At 34.3% G+C, this 19,980-nt stretch overlaps 1 protein-coding gene across 1 annotated transcript in view; it reads right to left on the bottom strand.

Annotated features, from left to right (window-relative positions):
* Window positions 1-19,980, bottom strand: part of LOC103129390 (ras association domain-containing protein 1-like) — a 52,052-nt gene that overhangs the window by 28,881 nt on the left and 3,191 nt on the right. Inside the window, exon 2 of the mRNA XM_007540459.2 lies at window positions 10,759-10,871. Coding sequence (XP_007540521.1) covers window positions 10,759-10,871 — 113 coding nt within the window. The remainder of the gene's footprint in view (window positions 1-10,758; window positions 10,872-19,980) is intronic.

Below are 19,980 nucleotides of genomic sequence, written 5' to 3'. Positions count from 1 at the left end.
TTTCACTCAAGAGTTCAAACTTTAAGGCATGTATCACAGTCAATGCTGGATTTTGTTACGGGCCATGTGGGCAGTTGCCCAGGGTGGCAATAGAAAGTGGGGCAAACTAGCATCAGAAAAAAAAAACAAAGACAACATATCTGTCAATTGGGCCTTGAACATGACTTGTGGCAGACTGTCCTCAATTTTACACATAAACTGGAGGTACTGGTGCACTGCACAAGGTGAATAAATGTAATTAAGGTGGATAACCTGAAAATACAGTAAACATTTTCATCATTTAATCTAGAAATATATTCCCCACTCTAACCAGGTTTTGTGATTTATGCTACAAACAGACAAATGACAAACTTGCATGCCGACCCTGATGCTTAAGAGCTTACCTTGTGAGGCTCTCTGTGCTCAGGAGTATTTATTAGTGGGGAGTGGTTTCTTTTTTCAGCAGGAAGGTGTGTTTGTGGTCTAATTAAAAGGTAGGAAGGTTGGGGGTTTGAGTCCCTTACAGCTGCTTTAAAGATGGGAAACAACAGATGGGGATTTTACTCAGGGAACTCCCCCAACTTCTTTCACTTAGTTAATAATTAACACTATTTTATACTGTAGGAATTAGACCTCATAAAACTTTGTCTTAACTGCAACAGAGAGGTCAGGTTTTTATAGGGATAGCTTTAGACTTCTCAACAGGGTTTATGTTTGTTTAATTTATGGAAACAAATTAGGCATTTGATCAATCTGGAGGAGTTCAAGGCAGCATTTTTAGAAATAGTTTTAATTTTTTTTACGTCTTCAATATGTATGCAAGAATAAGTCAATCTAAACAATAACATGAACCCAGGATTTATAACTAGATTTTTTTGTATGTTTTATGTATTGTTTCTCAACATAATAATAAAAAACTCACATTAACACATGAGGAATGAAGATGTCACACCCAAATAGATTAAATAATCATAAAATAATCAAACATCAGGCTGCTGGTCCTGACTCTTCGAATAAATTCTACATAATTGAAAGACACAGTCTAGTTACAACTAAAAATATATAATTAATTCATATTTATATGAACTTATTGTACACAAAATTAACTCAATGAGAGGTTTTGCCTTTAATCCTGAATTTAATTAAAGTTTGGAAATTTACAATTCAGCCCCCATTGTTGCAGAGAAAAAAAGTAAACAAAACATTTTTTTTTCTAAATTACAACTGAAGCCTTCATGTTTAACATAAAATAAATTTTTTATTTGTCTGAATTTATAGTGAGAAAAAAAAGAAAAAACAAAACTTTCCTTAATCTTTCTTCATGTTGCATGACAACCACAAATTGCTTTGATGGATTCTTTAAATGATTTTAAGAGCATTTAGAAATAAAAACCTATTTTCAAAAAAGTTTGTCAATATTACATTTACGTTCCCAACAGGAAGAACCATAAGTGGATCAGCTCCTCTGTCAGGAGATTAAATGATGGACTGAAATTTTTACAGCTTGATTTTGCATCAAATGTCTCAAATTGGCTTTAATCTGAGACATTTAACTCAATTTTATTTTTTATTTAGCACATCCGCCTGGCCTTAAATCATACTTTAGTTGAATGAGTGTTGAATTTCTGTGCCGAGTCTCAGACAGACTCAGAAACTGCATAAATCAAACATAATGCATTCGGTTAGTTCAACATGAGAAGATGCCTGCAGTGTATTCTTTTTTTTTAATTTGGACTCCAATTGTGATTTCTGAACGTGTCCCAGCACACTGTGATCTACTGCAGGGTGTGCGGCCCAGTATTTTACCCTGACAGACAAAACACTGAGTGTCTCATGATCAAAGAGCAGAGGAATGCTGCCGGAGGATCACATGCAGGCCCGGTGTATCGCATAATCACAGACAGAGAGCCAGAGATGCAGGATTAAACACAAACAGTTGCTGGAGAAAAAGATGCATTGGGAGTAAAGACGCATTAACGCGCGCTATAAACTGCCAACCGACTGAAACAACAGAGTAGATGTACAGCTGTAACCAGACACACACCTATATGGGCAAAAAAAACACAGAGTTATTTTTAATCTACAGTTTAGTTGTTTTTTTTACTTCTAGAAGTGTATTTGTAAGGTCAGACACTGATGTTGGATGAGACTTTAATTCTACTTGGTTCAGGTGCCTGCCAACCAATCCACACCAAACTTTCTAAAACTCCTAAAAACAACCCCACACCTTGATCGTCCTTTCACCGAACTTTAAACTTGACACAATGGAGTCAGTTGCTGTTGTTATGGCAACCGCTAACCTCAAATTTATCCATCGGATTTCCAGACAGAAGCAGGGTTTCCAGTGACCATTTAATTGTACAAACTGGAATCAGAAAATAAAATTTGCTTAATGGAAACAATTTTTTTTGTATCACGAGTCACGTGATCAACAACCGAATGTTACTACTGGGAAAGACAGTGAAGAAGAAGAAAACAGGAAGTGGTAGGAGGATCATGGCGCTGCATGTTTTTTAATTATTTATTGCATGAACAAATTTATTCATGTGTGATTTTAATTATTATTTTTTTTAATTTAATGGCAACTCAGCAATTGCGAAATTGTGTTTTTTTTTATGTTAGCTGAATAACAACAAATATTTGCAGACCTTTACAATGGAAACAGCTACAGAAGTTTGATTTGTCCCTCTGGAGAACAGATCTTCTCTACTCTGGTGTGTACAGGAGTCGTTTCACATCACTTCACTCAACGCTTTGATTAACACTTGGTGATGTAAGTCTGGGATGAAGCTTCTCAAACCAGTTGAGCTCTCACTTGTGTGGCCACCAGACGGTTACAACATTGACATTTGCATTTTTGTTTGTATTTTTCTTAGCTTGCGGGATTTAAATAGTGGCGCAATAGACAGTTTGTAATTTTTTTTTCTATCCTATTAAATAATCAAATAACATCCAACATGGCAACCTTTGTTGCAGTGTTTTAAATTGGTCTTGAGCAATAGTTTGGCAGGGTTTCTAAACATTTTAAAATCTCCATAACAACATTTTCTCCTGTAAACGAAGAAGATTGTAGAAAGAAATACTGGTAGAAATATCGGGCCTTCACAGCAGATGAACAAAGTTGTTGTTTTTTTCTGCTCAGCACAGATTTTTGATGAATAAAAGCTGCAGGTCTGAAATGAAACAGCAGAAGGGAGTCTCTGCAGCAACAGCAAAACAGCATAACTCTAAGTCAAACTCACACAGACTCAACTGTGAATTATTGCCAATATAAACCTTCCCGACTCTCCCAACACAATCTTTTACTATCCTTTTTAAACGCTCTTCATCAGGAATTTCAACTTTTTGAAATCAAACTTATCAAAATATACAAACTAAGCAAATTTAACTTTATGGTTTAGTTCTTTCCCTTCTGTTGCTTTATCATAAAACACAGACGCCTTTGTATTTAAATATCTTCCTTTTGGTTTCATCTTGCTGCTTTAATCAGAAGCCTGAAAGCGTGCATTCAGCACTTTATGTTGTTGACAGCAGGGCCACGGTGCAAGAAGCCTGAATGAATGCTGAATGTGGGTCATTTACAGTGCACTCTTATCCAACCCAGTCGGTTTCTTGGATAGAAATCACCCAACAGGATAAGGACCTGAGATAAACACAAACAAACAAATGCTGTGCAACATGACAGATAGCAGTTCACTGGGAAGTCCCACCCTGATGGGTATCTAAGTTTTCCTCTGAACTACCAACAAAAAACGGGAAAAAATACTTCTTCCATTCATGAGAAGAAGAACATGCTGGATTAGAGTTTTGAGTTGACAGATCTGCAGATCTGGTTTAGACTTTTAATCCTGAGTAAGTAAACATAACTGAAAAAGACCTGAGTTGTAGATTCCCAGTAGGCAGCTTGAGAATGTTTTCAAAGAATAAATCTAAATAAGGCAGCTGAGGAGAAAGGTTAAGCATTAAATACAACTAATTGCATTGCATTAACTACTATCATGTATCTTACCATCTTTAGACTGGTTAGTTACCCATTGCTGCAAGAACTATTGTTATAGTAGCTTTAACTCGTCAAGAAATACACAAACATATTATTTATACTAACTATGTGCTTACTTTTCTTTTAACAAAGAAATAAAAAAAGATATAACAATATAGATACCTGGAATTACACACTTTTCTAACTTCTTGTTGCCACTAGCTGTGCTACATGCTAATACTAGCTCATATATAGATGAACCCTTGAAATTCTACATTATGGACAGCAGAAAGACATAATGTTATAAAGAAGATTAAAAAAAAACACCATGCTCATGAAACATATTTTGTTGGGTCATTTTTTTAGTTTATTTTATTTAAGTTCTATTGTTCTTTCTGTTGTAGTTATTTGTGCTTTCTCTGTGCTGTTATGTAGCCTTTCTTCATTTAATTATATCAAGTTTTACTATAACTATAAATGCCTTTCATAACTCTAAGACTTCCTGCTTAATATCTTGAAAGGACACTTATGGCAACAGGAAAGCTACAGGAGTGAATGTTAATGAAAAACAATATTCTTGAAGCTAAAAGAAACGTAAGAACAGCCTAACTGCGGGATACCATTTATCAGCCAAGCTACATTCTCAGTGGTTTGGTTCACATTAATTAGACAGTGAAAAGCATCCATTAGCACACAGTGACAATGACACACATGGGGGCTCGTCTGGGATCTTAATGGATATCTTAATGCCTTTAACATTACAATTGTAAGAAAGGAAACATGACTCAACAACTGCAATAGAAGAACTTGGATTTGATGAAAACAACATTTACAAAGCTAAAAGAAAAACCATGAGCTCACCAGGTAGCAACAATTTGGCTCAAAATCAAATCTTTATAAAAGATTTGATAAATGTGGGGGCAAATAGCAATAGCTATGAAAACATAATTGTTGACAGAATCAAAATGAAATAAACACTGTATATTTACTGTTACAGAAAGATTTACAAATATATCATAACATCTCTCTGCTTCTTTACATGTTTTATCTCAGAATAACAGTTGGTGATGTTGCACATGTTAGCTCCCAAAACTGAGAAGGAAATCAGAAGAACCCATCTGCTGGTGGGTCTCTAAGCTGCAGACGGGTGTCCTGTTTCAGCTGACGATGTTAGAGCTTTGTTTGTCAGACTGAGGACTTAATCCCAGACAATCCATAAAAGATTACAGTTGAAAAGTGAGTGTTATATTTCATCTCTGTCACTCGTTCTGCTGTTATGCAAATGTATTTTCTGTTTTATTACTGTTCTTAGATAACTAATTGAAAGGTTAATTTTAATTTTGCAGTTTAAAAATTTATTCTGATTTATTGTTTGAAAATTGATCAGCAAAAGAAACTAATTCGGTGGTTTTAATTAAAGCATTGGTTTATATTATGTTATTAAATTTACTTTTTTTTTACTCTAAAGGATGTCCTAGCTCTAAGATGAGACAACACTTTTGTTCAAGTAGTCAAAAAATAGGAACTGGATCTTTTTAAGGACTTCAGAGTGATGCCTTTTGGAAGTTTTAAAACAGCTCACAGATTTATGCACTCTTCCTAATGACAGAGAATATTTGGTTTCTGTGGAAATGTTGGGGTCCTTCTTCAATTTGAAAACAATTTGTGGGATTTGGAAATGTTTTTCTCTCCAACACATGTTTACAAGGGATCTGTTTCACCATTAAAAGGCTATATGACCAGTTTAACGTTGGACTAGATATCTACAAGACACTAAATACAGTTTAAATTCATGTACTAGAATTAATTTCCCAGATCTACTTCTCCCTCTCTGCGAAACAAGGCAATTCATGGTGCTTTACATGATGAAAGCATAAAACAAGAAATAAACATGACATTTTTTTGAATGTCATTAACAAAATCATCGAATATTGGAACTGCTTCTCACCGTTTGGTTCTGATTCTGGGGATTCAGAACAGAGTAGAAGCAGAAGACCTGAATAGTGTGGAAGGTTGATAAAGCAGTAGGTCTTTAAAGGGAACTTATGATACTAACTTCACATTTTGCACATTTTTGTTCTTCCATTTGGGTTGCTACTGCTTCTAAAAACAACCCAATCGCTTACAAAAAACACCCAATACATTTTTGGTAATAAGATAAAGTTTTTTGGTGTCTGGAAAATCAGTTGTTTCAAAAACCTCCCGATTGCTAACTCACAATCAGCAGGCACTGCGTTGTTACCTAGCAACCTCAGCAAAGCCCAGCCTCGTTACCTAGCAACCCAAGTGGAGCTCCAGCATGTATGGTCAGCTGGTTTTACCGTTGGAAAAGTTAAGTGTTTTGTTGTTGACTTTGTACTACTTAGAAACCACTTTCTGTTGGTTGTGCAGGAGGCTCCATTTCTGCTTTTCAAAATTGCGCTCAAATGTAATGAACATTACAGTATTCTGGTGCTAAGCCATTCAGTGATTTATAAACCAGTACAAGTATTTTAAAGCCAGTTCTCCAGAGTACTGGAGAACAGAAGGAAAGGGAAGATTGGAAGAGATATACCGAAAGGAAGAGTAGTGTGATAATTGCATGGTGATGGTGTTTGTTTACGGGAAGGACTGCATGAATTCAGATGTTTGATAGTGAAGGGGGGAAGATGATGAGATACTCAGACACTTGAGATTGTATTGTCTGCTTTCCTGATGTTTTATGATGCATTTTCTCTTAGTATCCATCAATTATTTTTGATGTGTTCCCAAGTTTTGAGCAATTAGGCGTGATTAATGTGGTAATCCACATTCACATTCTGTTTAAGTATCAATAGATATATACCAACCAAGTTGAATGTTGAACTTTACAATTCAAAAAGTAGGCAAAATGCAGCATTTCTTCTATTTTCTGAGATTGCAGCATTTTTCTGTTTAATTTGTATTTTTATGTATTTGTGTGTTTTTGAATTTGTCCATGCATATGTTTGCAGTGCGTTATGCGTTTGCACCAGCCGACCAATGTATATAACCTCATAAGTTGATTTGTAAGTTGACTTTTACAAAGTTTAGCAATCTCTTTCATGTTAAACAAACAGCTTGACTTGCAGACTTGAATTCTCAATTTTCAAGAAAATCTTAATCACTAGAAAACATTAGCAGCACGAACAGATGCTCTGCTGTCCAAGTTGTGATCAATTGAGTTGTAACAATACTTTCCCACCATTAGGTTCTTTCCCACAAGTCAAGAACCTGGCATACAGGCCATAAAGCTGGGTGAGGTCTCATCAGATGTTAAAGGAAACCCAACAGCAGCTAGGGTATTTAAGTATTTTATCAGATGTTTTTGGCATGTTTAACATCGTACAAACCACTAATATCATTTTTAACAACAGAGTTTTGTGTGCCGTTTTTTGTTGTTTTCCTGGAAAGGTCCAGAGTTTTTTAATCACTTCCAGACCCAGATAAATTAAGCAACAAAGTAAAAGACTTAAAAAAAACCTAATGGACATTGCCCTCTGTGTTCACTCTCGTTGTTTCTTCCCATCTGTGATGGGTTTGGTTTCTCTTGTGTTTGTCTTTCCCAGCTCACAGGAAGTTAATTTTATTCTCTCTTTTGGCTCCTTGTCAATCATTTACAGGATCTCCTTGCAGTTAAACCAATCGCATGGCAGGAGAGGAATGTCACAGTGTTACATGTGTGTTTTTTCACAGGTTTTAGTATTTTTTTCATTAGGTTTACTTTTTAAAAATCTTTTAAATTGATAAACAACCTCAAATAAAGGAATGCTCTAATTTTAGGGGGACAAGCCGGAGTGGAAAAGAGCTGCAGCTTTGCACCGTGACTTTATGTAATATAGAAATTAATATAATTTCCAGGATTTAAAATGAGTTATCCATGTATTCTTTTGTTCTCAGTATTTGTTGTGTTCAGGTTTCATGTGCTGCACATTGAAGGCAGATAACTGAATTGACTGTTAATTCTGTTAGTGAGTTAGTGGTTTATATCAAGCAGACATTTCCTCCTAACAAGGTTTAATGGTCATGGTCAACGTTTTGAACTGCATAATAACTGACTTTGTTGCCCATTGTAGCAGTTCTATTTATTTATTTGCAGCTGAATTATTTTTAGCCCGATTGATTCATTGATGGACCTCGTGAGGATGTTTTTTAAATTGTAGCAGATGGGTTTTTAACGGTGATATAAGAGTCACACTGTAGTTCTTAACATGAATACAGCAGCACTGACAGGACTTTCATACATGAAGCTACAGTAAACCGACACGGGTCTGTGTGAATATATGTACGTGTAAATCCACAAGTGCTGATAGATGTTCACATACTGCAGAGAGCACAACCGATTTACTTATCCTTCAGATATATATAGGTGTGTGTTTGGTTGGTCGCTTAGTTGGAGTTTTGGTTGTTAACTCCAACTAAGCAACTTGTTGGATAATTTTTTTAGTTGGTCGAATGGTTGATTGGATAATTTTTGAGTTGGTCATGTGGATGGTTGGATATTTTGTTGGTCTGATGGATGGGTTTAGGTAAAAGCCTCATGAAGCAATGGGTGGAGAAAGAGAGGTGGAGAAGAAAGAGCAAACCCAACAAAACCTTCAAAAAGGCCCAGAATGTACTTTTGTAAAATTACCGTCAGCTCTTTGTGAAGGTTTTTATGAGAATTTGCTGCTATTGGGTTTTTACATGGAAATACTGGCGGAACATTAAAAAGCAAAGACAAAAAATAAAGAATTTGGCAGAATTTAAAACTGTGTTTTAAGAAGTAAATTCTGTATAATAATTGACTCTGACTCGCACACCCAGGATGCATCACACGATAAGTATGGTGTTTAATTCCTGGAGGACAGCTGGGCGTGCATCCCTTCTGGTTTATCATGGTGTAGTTTTGCAGCTCACACTATTCTATTACAGCCACATTTTGCTCATTTTAGCAACTTTAGCAGTTATTTTATGTGTCAGAGCTCTTAAATAAGCAGCTGAGCTTCTTTTCCTTTCAGGAAACAGTTGCAGGATGTGTGACACAAGCACACAGAAACACCAACAGTCAGATAGTTTATCTTCATATACGCAAATTACACATCAAAACATGAGGATTTTTGTCTACTTTGACCACCATACTACAGTTTTCAGTAACTCAAATTTGCCTCCATTAATTTTCTTTTCTTGGATTTTTTAAATTAAAACTGCAATTAATTAAAAAATGTGTGTATATAAAATCGACCTATGCTTTAAAAGGTCTCAGAGTTCACACATTACCTTGTCCTGACATGATTTATCACCTTAGAAACCGACGTTTCACCTTTGTGTTTACAACACATCAAACGAGTTAATGCTGATCTGCCTGCTGTGGTTTTGGCTCTGCTGCTGCTCAACACTGATGTGGTTTTATTCTTCCTGCAGAACCAGGATTATCTCAGCACATTTCCAACCAGAGCTGAACACATTCATGAACCGTGCTGAGTAATGCTGAGTGCAGCATTGTGGTCCATTCATAAAAATATGCTTTTGTTGTGTGAGGGTGTGTGGTTGCAGGCGGCTGTGTTAGCTCTAAGGATGGCGACGTCTTTAAAAGCTGATTTGCTGCAGAAGTGCTAAAGCAGGGTTTAGTTGTTGCGAACATGACAGGAATAACAAAATAATAAACTAAAACTTACTGGAAAAAGGTTTGACACAATTCCGGATGGTTGCATCTTCTCATTCCTAAGACTGCTGAACTATTTCAAAAACTGTCTGTTGTTGTTGATGAGCAAAATTAAAATCTTTAAAAAATATTTACTGATTTAGTAAAATTATCTATTTTTTTCTGTGAAACATGTAACGACTGTATTGCTTATTTAAGCAGAAGATGATGGTGGAAATCTCAAGAGGCAGAATGTTTGACTACAGCACCATCATGTGGTGATCTCTGGTTACTACAAAATATTCAATTTTAGTAAAATTACTCCAGCTTCATTCCAGTTTTAACTTTATTTGACTATATGGATCTTTTATCTGATAAACAATAGACAAAGTATAAACCTAACTTGAAGCCCTGAAAGTTGCAGCACCCAAACTTCTTCTTGAGAAATGTAATCTGGATGCTTCCTAATCAACACATTTTCTACTCTTAAATTCTTTCTTTTAATCTATTCCAGTTTCTAAAAATTAAGCAACTAATGTGAAATAATCACACTGTAAAAGTTTAAAATGCATCTCACTGACGTATTTGAGACAACTGATTGGGTCCGTCGTAATAAGCAATTAATCAATTAATCGCACAATAAATTAAGACGAACTCAATAATTTCCATTTGCATATTTTCTCTTTTTCTACCAAAAACTGGATGACAAAAGTCTTCAGTTTGGTGCTTTGGTCTGAATTAGCTCTTTTTTGAATGACAGTTTTGTTTATAGAGCATTCATAATTCATTTTATTTGTTGTTTCTGTTGTTTTGTTTATTTATTTTGGATATTTAAAATGTCTTCCAGTTCCAGTGTTAAACGTTCATAAGAATTTAGTTCATCTTCAATAAAATGTTCTTGCATTCTAATACCATTATCGTTATATTACTTGAAAATGGTTTCAAAACAAAAATATTATTGTTTTTCGCTGCCATTAGTCTTAATAAAAATAGAACGGAGGAAAATGCAGCTAAGTCCTCTAAAATACGACTGATTAGAGGAACTGATTTGAAACAAAAGTATGACTAAAACGTATAAATACACATATTTACAAGCAAAAGTTGTGAAAAGAAACACCCATGAAGACATTTGCACAGACAGCTGCTGACGTAAACAAACATCGGCTCATTTTTGACTCACATGGAGCGGCGTGTTGTTGTTGTTCAGATGGTCCTGACTGACGGGCGACGCAGCAGGATGGCAGTCGAGTGACACTCTCTCTCGACATTCAGCATGACAAGCATATTTGCAGCCTGCAGAGAAATGAGTCTGCATCAGCTTAAAAGAGCGTGAGAGCCAAAAACAATAAGAGGAAGATGTTATTTGTGAGCATCTCAGACATGCAGAAACAACGTATATGCAAATCCTCCATTGATATCGACGGCTCGTCGGTTGGGCTCCTAGATCCCATTTTGCAAATAAAACCAACGTAATGCAAATTCCGAGATAAGCGAACCATAAAGAAGAAAAGGTTTCAAAATAAAATTCATCGGGACACACTAACATTATAACGATAACGTACGAACAGGAAGGATTTAAATGAAATAACTTGGAAAATAAACATGAATGGAACAAATGATTGAGACAGACAAACATTCTGAATGTTTTCTGTTTAAAAACAAGTGCATTCTGGGAAAATGAGTGCAATACACATTATAATTTCACAACAACTCCACTAAAATCAATAACAAATACCTTTTAATTGAGAAGTTCTTTGACTTTAGTCAGTTAAATTATGCATAAACAAAAGTAATGTAGTAAACAGATGAAAACTTTTCAATCATTGTTTCTAAAGTCATATTTAATGTTTAATCTGTGAACTAAGACAATACGAAGAGTAAGAACCTTATGGGAAAAGTCATGTTATCCTTAAAAACATGCATAAGCTGACAATTGTAATGGATAATAATTGAAATTGTAACAAAAACAAAAGCTGCAGAAAAAGACTGACATTTATTCAAGTGAATACAAAATACAATAAAACAGTGGAAAAGTGCAGTTTTATTTTATTCAACACGTGAAAATATAGATTAATTTTGTCATAAAAATAAGTAAAGTCCTAAAATTCATATTGATTACTTTAATGGAAAAAAATACATTAAAATTTTTGAATTAAGATAATAGTTATTGAACAAGGCAAATAAATTTTAAAATTAAATAATATAATTAACTTTGATATTACACTATAAATATGTAAAGTCAAATGCTTACATTATGTACTTCATTATTTAATAACTTGGATTATTAAAAGTTTAACTTAATAAAATAAAATAGATCTATTTTATGGTAAAATTAATTAGGAATCCAATATGTGAATAAATAATGATGTTATATTAGTATTATCAATATAATTATCATAAACATGCATTTTCTACAATGCATGTTATTAGTCCTTAATAGGTAAAAACATGCTTTAAAAACTCTTCAGTGATATTAAGTTATAGGAAGAAAGGTTAATTTTAATTGTTTTGAACAATTTCCAGTAATATCCTGTTTTCAGTCCAGTTTTCATCCTTAAAACTGAGAATTAAAACTGGATGCTAAAAACATTGGACAATGCTAACACTCTTAAAAACAAGAAGCAGTATCTATTTATATTTTCTGACATTTACGCATTTAATTGTGAAAAATAAGCATCTGCATCAATAACAGATGAACTACATGCCACATAAACATTTGTTTTTAGGTCAAATCCCTTCATAAACACTCGGTTAAATCCCACAATCCTACCTGCCGACTTTTTCCTCATGTGCTGTCCAACTTTATCCGACAGTTTGCACATGGCTGCTCCCATCTCCCATCTTAAACACAGTTAGACCTCATCGTCATTGTTCATCAGAAAGCTCGGCTCCTCGCTCTGCTGTCTGTCTGCCTCTGATCAGACCTCAGATGTGCGCAGCTGCCATTCTTCCCCTGTGTTATTGTGCTGAGTGGGTGATTTAACAGTCAAATGGAGGCCACAGTGAGATGGACACAGACAGGGCAGGAGGGAGGAGGCGGCGGATTGGCACAGCACTGCTGACTCAGTCATCTCCAGCAGCTCTCTTCTCACTTACGCAGTTTGTTGAAACTAAAACACGTCCGACTAACCCGGCTTCCAATCCGTCCATTCATCCGAACATCAGATCATCGACATGGATCCACAGCGGGAAACACAAAACCCTCTACACACAAACTATGATCCAGAATAGCTTTGCATATGTTGCCTTTTAAACTCCACAACTTGGGTCAAGTTTCTTCCAGAAACTTCTCACAATAATTTGCTGTAATTTTGCCCCATTCCTCCTGACAGAGCTAAGTCAGGGTTTCAACTCTGAGTAGGCCTGTCGCAATAATGATAATCAATTAATCACACAATAATTTAAAACGAGCTCAATAATTTCCATTTGCATTATTTATTGTTTTTCGCTTTTCTTTAAAGCAATAAAGCAAGCCACCTTTGTACTACTTATTAGGGATGCAGGTTATCCATTAAGTTAATCTAAAGTTGATTCATCTTATTGATCAATTCAAAATGAATTGATAAGTGGCTATTTTCTTAAAATCCTGAGTTTTCCATAACATGAAGGACTAAATTACTCTAAATATTAAAATCTGAAAAGAAATTCATTATTTTATGTCAGTTGTGTTAAATACTGACTGAATAAACAGAAAGTTCTGGTTTTCTCATACTGTTAAAGTTAAACATATTTATAAAATATAGCAAAACAGCAACCGTTTAGGTTGCTGAATAGAAATATAAAAGATGAATAGAATAATATGCGAAACACTTTAATCCCCCATGAACAGAAAGATATTCATTAACTCAAGATCTATCTTGCTTATTGGCGTCATATTTTTTCCATCACTTTACTTTTTTTTATCCCCTCCGCTTTTCTGCCATCGCATTCTCACCTTCGTAGCTCCTCTCTCATTTTTTGCTGAGAAGTTGGCGCTGCTACGTCATGTAGCTCGGCTGAATTAGCGCTATTAAGGAGCTTATCGAGTGCTTATATTTCAAAACAACTTAAGGAACTTGTCAAGTGCTTATATTACTAAAGAAAACCGCATAAATAGCATCTTCCATCCCACACCGAACTCTGTTTGGACCGTTTGTCTCTCCTAGTAAGAGGTGCGCCATCCGCCATCTTTGTTTCTGCATCAAGGACTCCGCTAAAGGATGACCCGTGGCGCCCTCTGTTGGATGGCGGCCAAACTACAACACTAAAAGAAGTATTTAATCGATTGGAACTCATTTTAATCTACTAAAATTATTATTAGATTAATAATTAATAATGAATTCTTAATTAATACTTTTTAATAATTTAATAATTAATAATTTAATCGACAACCATTGCTCAAAGGCATAATAACCTCACTGGATGTAAACGTTTGAGTTTATAGTAATGATAAACTACTCAAATGAAACATGATCAGTATTCTGGCTCGTAGCAAAGAGAAATAACTTTGTAAACCTAGCTGACCCAAAACAGGGAAAGATTAGCCTGATTTAATGTTGGACAGAGAGAAAAATGTAGGGATTTTAAAAAATGTGGGGACGTTGAAGCCTGTAAAGCTTCAACATGCAACATGAATTATCTTAAATAATCTCTAGCATGAGGACATTATGAGAGAAAGAACTATTTTCAATCTTTGGGCAAAAATATGCAACAATTCCTGCATGTTTTTGCTGTTAGGTCACAGTTTTTAATACTTAAAAATGCTAATTGTGCTATAATGCTGCACCTAATACAGATTTAAAATGCATGATTCAGTTCCAGTTGAGCATTTCACTTCTCCTCTCTTCCTCTTCCTCACCCTCATCTTAGCTCTATGGAGTCATAGTGCTGTCTCAGATAAAAGCTTCCTTGATGCTGCAAATCGATCAGATACAATCAGCCTGACAGAGATGATGAGCTTGGACCAAAAAACGCCCCGACTTTTTCTTTTTTCACATCTAGAAGACTAAATATAGAACTTATTTGAATTTTGGCAACAGATGGGCAACAGTTTACTGGCTTAAACATCTACTGGCTTAGACACAGGAAATACATTAACATTTTTATGGACTGCAAAAGAATCCTCCTATGAGATTATGTTGAAATTGATTGGCGCATCATTTCTACTAATTAAAAAAAAAGTAAATCACTACTTTGGATTAGATTTTAAAGAACCAAAAATACCTGATTTAAATATAGCCATGAAGTTTAAAGAAATTCATATTTATAGTCTGAATTTACTTGAATGTAATGAGTCAGCTTATAACTCTGATGATTTTTACTAATCATCAGAGGAGTTTTCAAGACAAATGTACTCAAAAATGTGTTGATATTCTGCTAACTTTCAAAACACAATCTTGCATTTGTGTGCTTAACACAATTAACACAATTAACAATTATTAATTATTATTATTACAAATAATAATATATGACTTATTATTGTCCATAATAATAATAATAATAATAAATTAAGCTTATATAGTGCTTTTTAGGACACTAATTACATGGTTAATGGAAATGCAACTCTAAATATTATTGTGAATAAATATTAATGACTTTCATTATTTTAACTTCATATTTGCTTTTTGATATTGCTTATGCATAATGAAATTCACAAGTAATTTTAGTGTATTATTTTACCATTTATTACAAATAAGCCATTATTATTATTATTACTAATATATGTTTTTGTTCATTTTTTATTCCATTATGTTTATTTAATTCTATTTTTTTATTAATTCTATTTTAAGATCCTACTATTATTAAATATTCCTGGTAATATTATTATCAATCTGTGAGGTATCTAGTAGAAAAACTGTGTTGTAGTTAAAGTATCAACTTTTCCTCATGACTGTTTCCAGTAAAACATGAGCTCTTATTGTGAAAGGATCAGCTCTGAGGTCAAACCCGTCAGACAGGTCAGATTTTTTTTCTTCTATTTTTTTAGGCACGTGTCAAACATTTTTCTCTTTTGGCACCACGTCTCTAATTAAGTCTGTGTTTGCAGAGAGAGCAACAGAGAGGCTTCAGCTCCTCCAACATTTATTTACCTGCTGAGACGTTTCTGACCTCAAACTGAGACAAAATGGAGGAAAGTGGCTCTAAATCTGGAGCTGACCAAATGCTTAAACTACTAGAGAAAATATACATTTGATCTTTTACTATAATTTTGTTTGAAAAAGTTTGAAGATTCACTCATCAACACAGAAATGATCACATTAGATGTTACAGTTAAGCATTGTATTTATTAAATGAGACGGTTCTTTTTCTACTTTAGGGGAATCCAAGAGATTATGTAACAATTGCAAATTTGAGCGAGGTTTCCAGGCACCACATATTTACATATATTACATAAATAGACTGTATTTTTCTTCACTGTCCTGCATGACATCAGATAAAATTGTTCCTGTTTTGTATCTGTTGAAATATCAAATCTCTTTCTTTCTGCTAAATGCCAGAAAAATGAATAAAACATGTTTTTAGAGAAAATGTTTCCGCCTTCCAGGGATGAAAATGTTTAAAATATTTACCAGATTATACCTTTAGGAAAAAAATGCATTTTACAGTATCAATAAAATAATTACAAAAAAAGTTTTGTAGCATGATCTAATTGTTTCTAAAATAAACAACAACAGAAATTACTGATCTAAACCTGTTAATTATTAAAGATATAATCAATGGTATTTATTGCTATTTGGAAAACAGCTGGGAGTGTTAAATATATAACTATCTTGCAGCATAAACGTTTGACCCCAATTTAGTTTGTTTGGTGGGGGAATTGGTTGACCTTTGACCTCTAAACTTTTATTAATATCTTCAAAACAAAAGCAGCACAAATGTAGCAGAGTTGATGAGTTGATGGACACCAGTTTTGTTTAATCCCACTATTTTGGTTGACCTTTTGTGACCTTTGGAAACATTTATTAATGTATTTGAAATGATAGCGGCACAAACAAACATTTTAGCTACACAAACGCTTTAATACCAATTTTGTTTGGTTTGATAAATCTTTATAACTCAGGTATAAAAAAAAACATAAAGATTTATATTAGCATACAAGTACACTGTCTATTAAATATGGTATTTTTAATTTTATGATGCAAATATTGTTTGAACCGAAGTTCTTTTTGTGAAAATCTTGCTGTATTCACACGGCAGCTACATGAAATTCAAACATGTTTTTGTTTGAAGCACAAAGACGACTGTTAGCGTGTGAACAGGTGAATAAATGCTGCAGCCATCTGCTTTGTCCCAAGTCTTTTTCCAATGACCTTCTCTGCTTCCTATGTGCCTGAATACGAGCTACATTGTTTGTGGCACGCAATCAAACTTTGAGCTGCTCAGAATAAAAAAGGCAAAGCTATAATGTTATAAACAATCCTAAATACCTACAAACAAGCAGATAACTCATTTTAATAAAAAACTTGTAAAAACAGTAACTCTTCTTCATGAATTTAACTTCATTGCTAATTTGCTACTAATTTTGCAAATTTTGCAAATTAGTTTCTTTCTTGAGAAAGAAGCTAATTTGGAAGCGAAACAGCTTCATTCACTTCCTCCGCTGCTGTTAGAAAATCGACGTCATCGCTCATGATTTCTCCCTCTGCTCTCTGATTGGCCGGATTGAAATTCTACCAGAAAGAATTGAAGTGAATGGGAGAAAGTCCAGACGGCTAGCCAAGCTAGTTTTTTACCAAAAGTAAAAATTCAACCAAATATCTTTAGTTTGGACACCGAGCACACCAGTTATGACCAAGAAAGTAATAAAAAATATTTTGGATTTTCCGCCGTCGAAACTCACCGGACTTTCTCCAAAGCGGACCAACTTCCAGACCCGCGGAGCGTCGCACCACCTTTGGAAAGCGGCAGAAAAACCGGGATATTCTCCTCACCCTTCTCCCAAAGTATTCAACAAACCCCATCCGCCCCGCACTCTGCTCGGATGTTTCCGCCTCCGAACGATAACTCCCGTCTACAGACGCCCACATCCGGAGAATCATCCTCCCTGAGACGCTTCTCGGCCGGCGGCTTCGTCCGCAATGATCCACCGGCTCTCTTTGCGGGTCATTATCTGTCCGTGGGGGCCGTGGAGCCAAACTGTCAGAGCCACTGAACAAACAAGACGCCGGCAGCTGACAGACGCCCACTGAAAGCCGGTGGAGTTGGATTATACTGAATCCGACAATCAGATCTGGTATTTCTCACAGAGGCTCAAAATGAGATTTAACGATGTGAAACCTCCGCACCGTTTGCGCTGAGGGAGGATTTACTGCGGATTTCCTCTAATAAAGACAAAAGTATAGATATAAGGGTTATGTTTTTCCATCTAAGATGCTGGGATGGATGTTTGAAGAATTAGTTTAACCCATTTGTAGATCTGAAACCAACGATTATTTCAGTAATCAATTATTCAATTGAATATTCGGACGATTAATTGGATAAAATAAAATCTGCTACATTCTGTAGATTTTTAATTTAATCGCTTAATTCTTTGTTTTCTTTCTTTTCGAACTATACCAAGACAAAAATAAAAAATAATATTACAAGAATAAAGCAATACACCAAAAAAGTCATAATATTATGAGAATAAAGTCAAAATAATACTAGAAGAAAGTCGTAATAATATAATTGAGTCAAAAAGTCATAAGACTACAGTCATAATACTTTATCATAAAGACTACATGATAATAAAGTCGTATTACTGCGACTTTATTCTTGTATTATTTCGACAATAAAAAATAAAATCCAGAGAATAAAGTCATAATATTAAGAGAATAAACTGGCATGAGGATAAAGTCAAAATAATACCATAATAAAGTAAATAATATGAGAATGAAGTAATATTTTCAGAATGAAGTCAGAATATTAAGTCTTTATTCTCAAAATGTAAACCAATGCTGTCAATGAGAGTTCAAAATGAAATAATTGTCTCATTAAAGAGACTTGTTCCATGAAAATAAGAGTGTACCGAGTGAGCCAAAGCTCCAGTTTCCTGCAGAAATGCCTCTTGGCTAATGAACTCACGCTCTAATGCAACATTAAAGCCAATCAAACAAAGATCCCTGCTCTGTTTGCAGGTTTCTGTTACTGCACTTCATTGAAAAACAGACAAAGAACAAGAACCAAACAAAGAGAGACGCCATCATCAGTCCTCACACTCAGAGGCACAAACACTGAAACAGGAGCTGCAAAACTCAAATGATTAAACAAATTCATTCAACTCATCACTGGGAAAAACATGTAGGATAAAGTTTAATATGTAAAACTTTCATAACTGCAATATAAAGAACATTACTATATCATACAAGACGTGCTTTGCACTCCAAGAACACAACATCTAACCAAGTATTTAATTTAAAGTGTGTAAATATCTTAGTACACCTAAAATAAGACAAAACTAACTTACAAGTAACTTCTTTATTAATAATATTTATTTTAAAAAGTTTTAGTTCTACTGACTTTTTTTCACTTAAAATATGGAAAATATTTTTGTTATAAGTGTAAAAAAGTCAGTGAGTGGAACTAGTACTTTTCTTTAAACCAATATTAAGGAATTATTGTCTTAAAACAAGCTCCTATTTCTTGCTGAAGTTACTTGTAAGTTAGTTTTGTCTTATTTTAAGTGAACTAAGATATTTAAACTAGACAAAATCTTCCTGGTAAGATTTTGTGTTTTTGATTAATAGAAATGCATCAATCAGTTTTTGGTCTGATTCCAGTTTTTGACTTTATTAAAGCTCTAAACTAGCGGTAATTTCTGTATAATCTGTAAATCCTGGATTATCTGCAGTACAACTCATCTCAGAGGTTTTCTACAAGATTTAATTAAATTTTGAGTTGTGAGATTCATTTGAAAAAGGTTAATTTTTAAGGTTGGGGAATCATTTCTGTCTTGATATGTACTTATATTCTGGATCATTATTGTCTTTCCTTTTCCCAATTAGCCTGCTGAACAGTGAATTCTTTGTCAAACAAAACAAAACAAAACAAAAAAAAACAGGCAGTTTATGATACAGAGAAACTCGAACAAAAAGACATTGCAAAATTTAAAATATTTCAATATCCAAAGAAGACTTGCTCATCTGGAAAAATTAATGTTCAACTGAGGAAAACTGCTGCTCTTGCTGGCTTATAAGTGACTGTTTCTTGCGATACTAAGTGAATAAGTGACCAATGTAAATATCAGTAGTGAAGGAAAAAAAATCATAAGCCTATAAAGTTTTTCCTTTAATGTTTATTCTTGTAGCTGCTTATTCATTTCTTTGATTTGCTGGAGGTTAAACAGGAAAAAAAAGAAGGAAAAAAGATGTTTTTGGGACATTGTGTTTTGTAACTTGTCTTTCTGTAAGGATAATATAAAAATAATATTAATAATGTGTGCAAA

The sequence above is a fragment of the Poecilia formosa genome, unplaced genomic scaffold, assembly GCF_000485575.1.
Source record: "Poecilia formosa unplaced genomic scaffold, Poecilia_formosa-5.1.2 Scaffold542, whole genome shotgun sequence".
Classification (NCBI taxonomy): domain Eukaryota; kingdom Metazoa; phylum Chordata; class Actinopteri; order Cyprinodontiformes; family Poeciliidae; genus Poecilia; species Poecilia formosa.
This window is presented reverse-complemented; position numbering and strand designations above follow the sequence as displayed.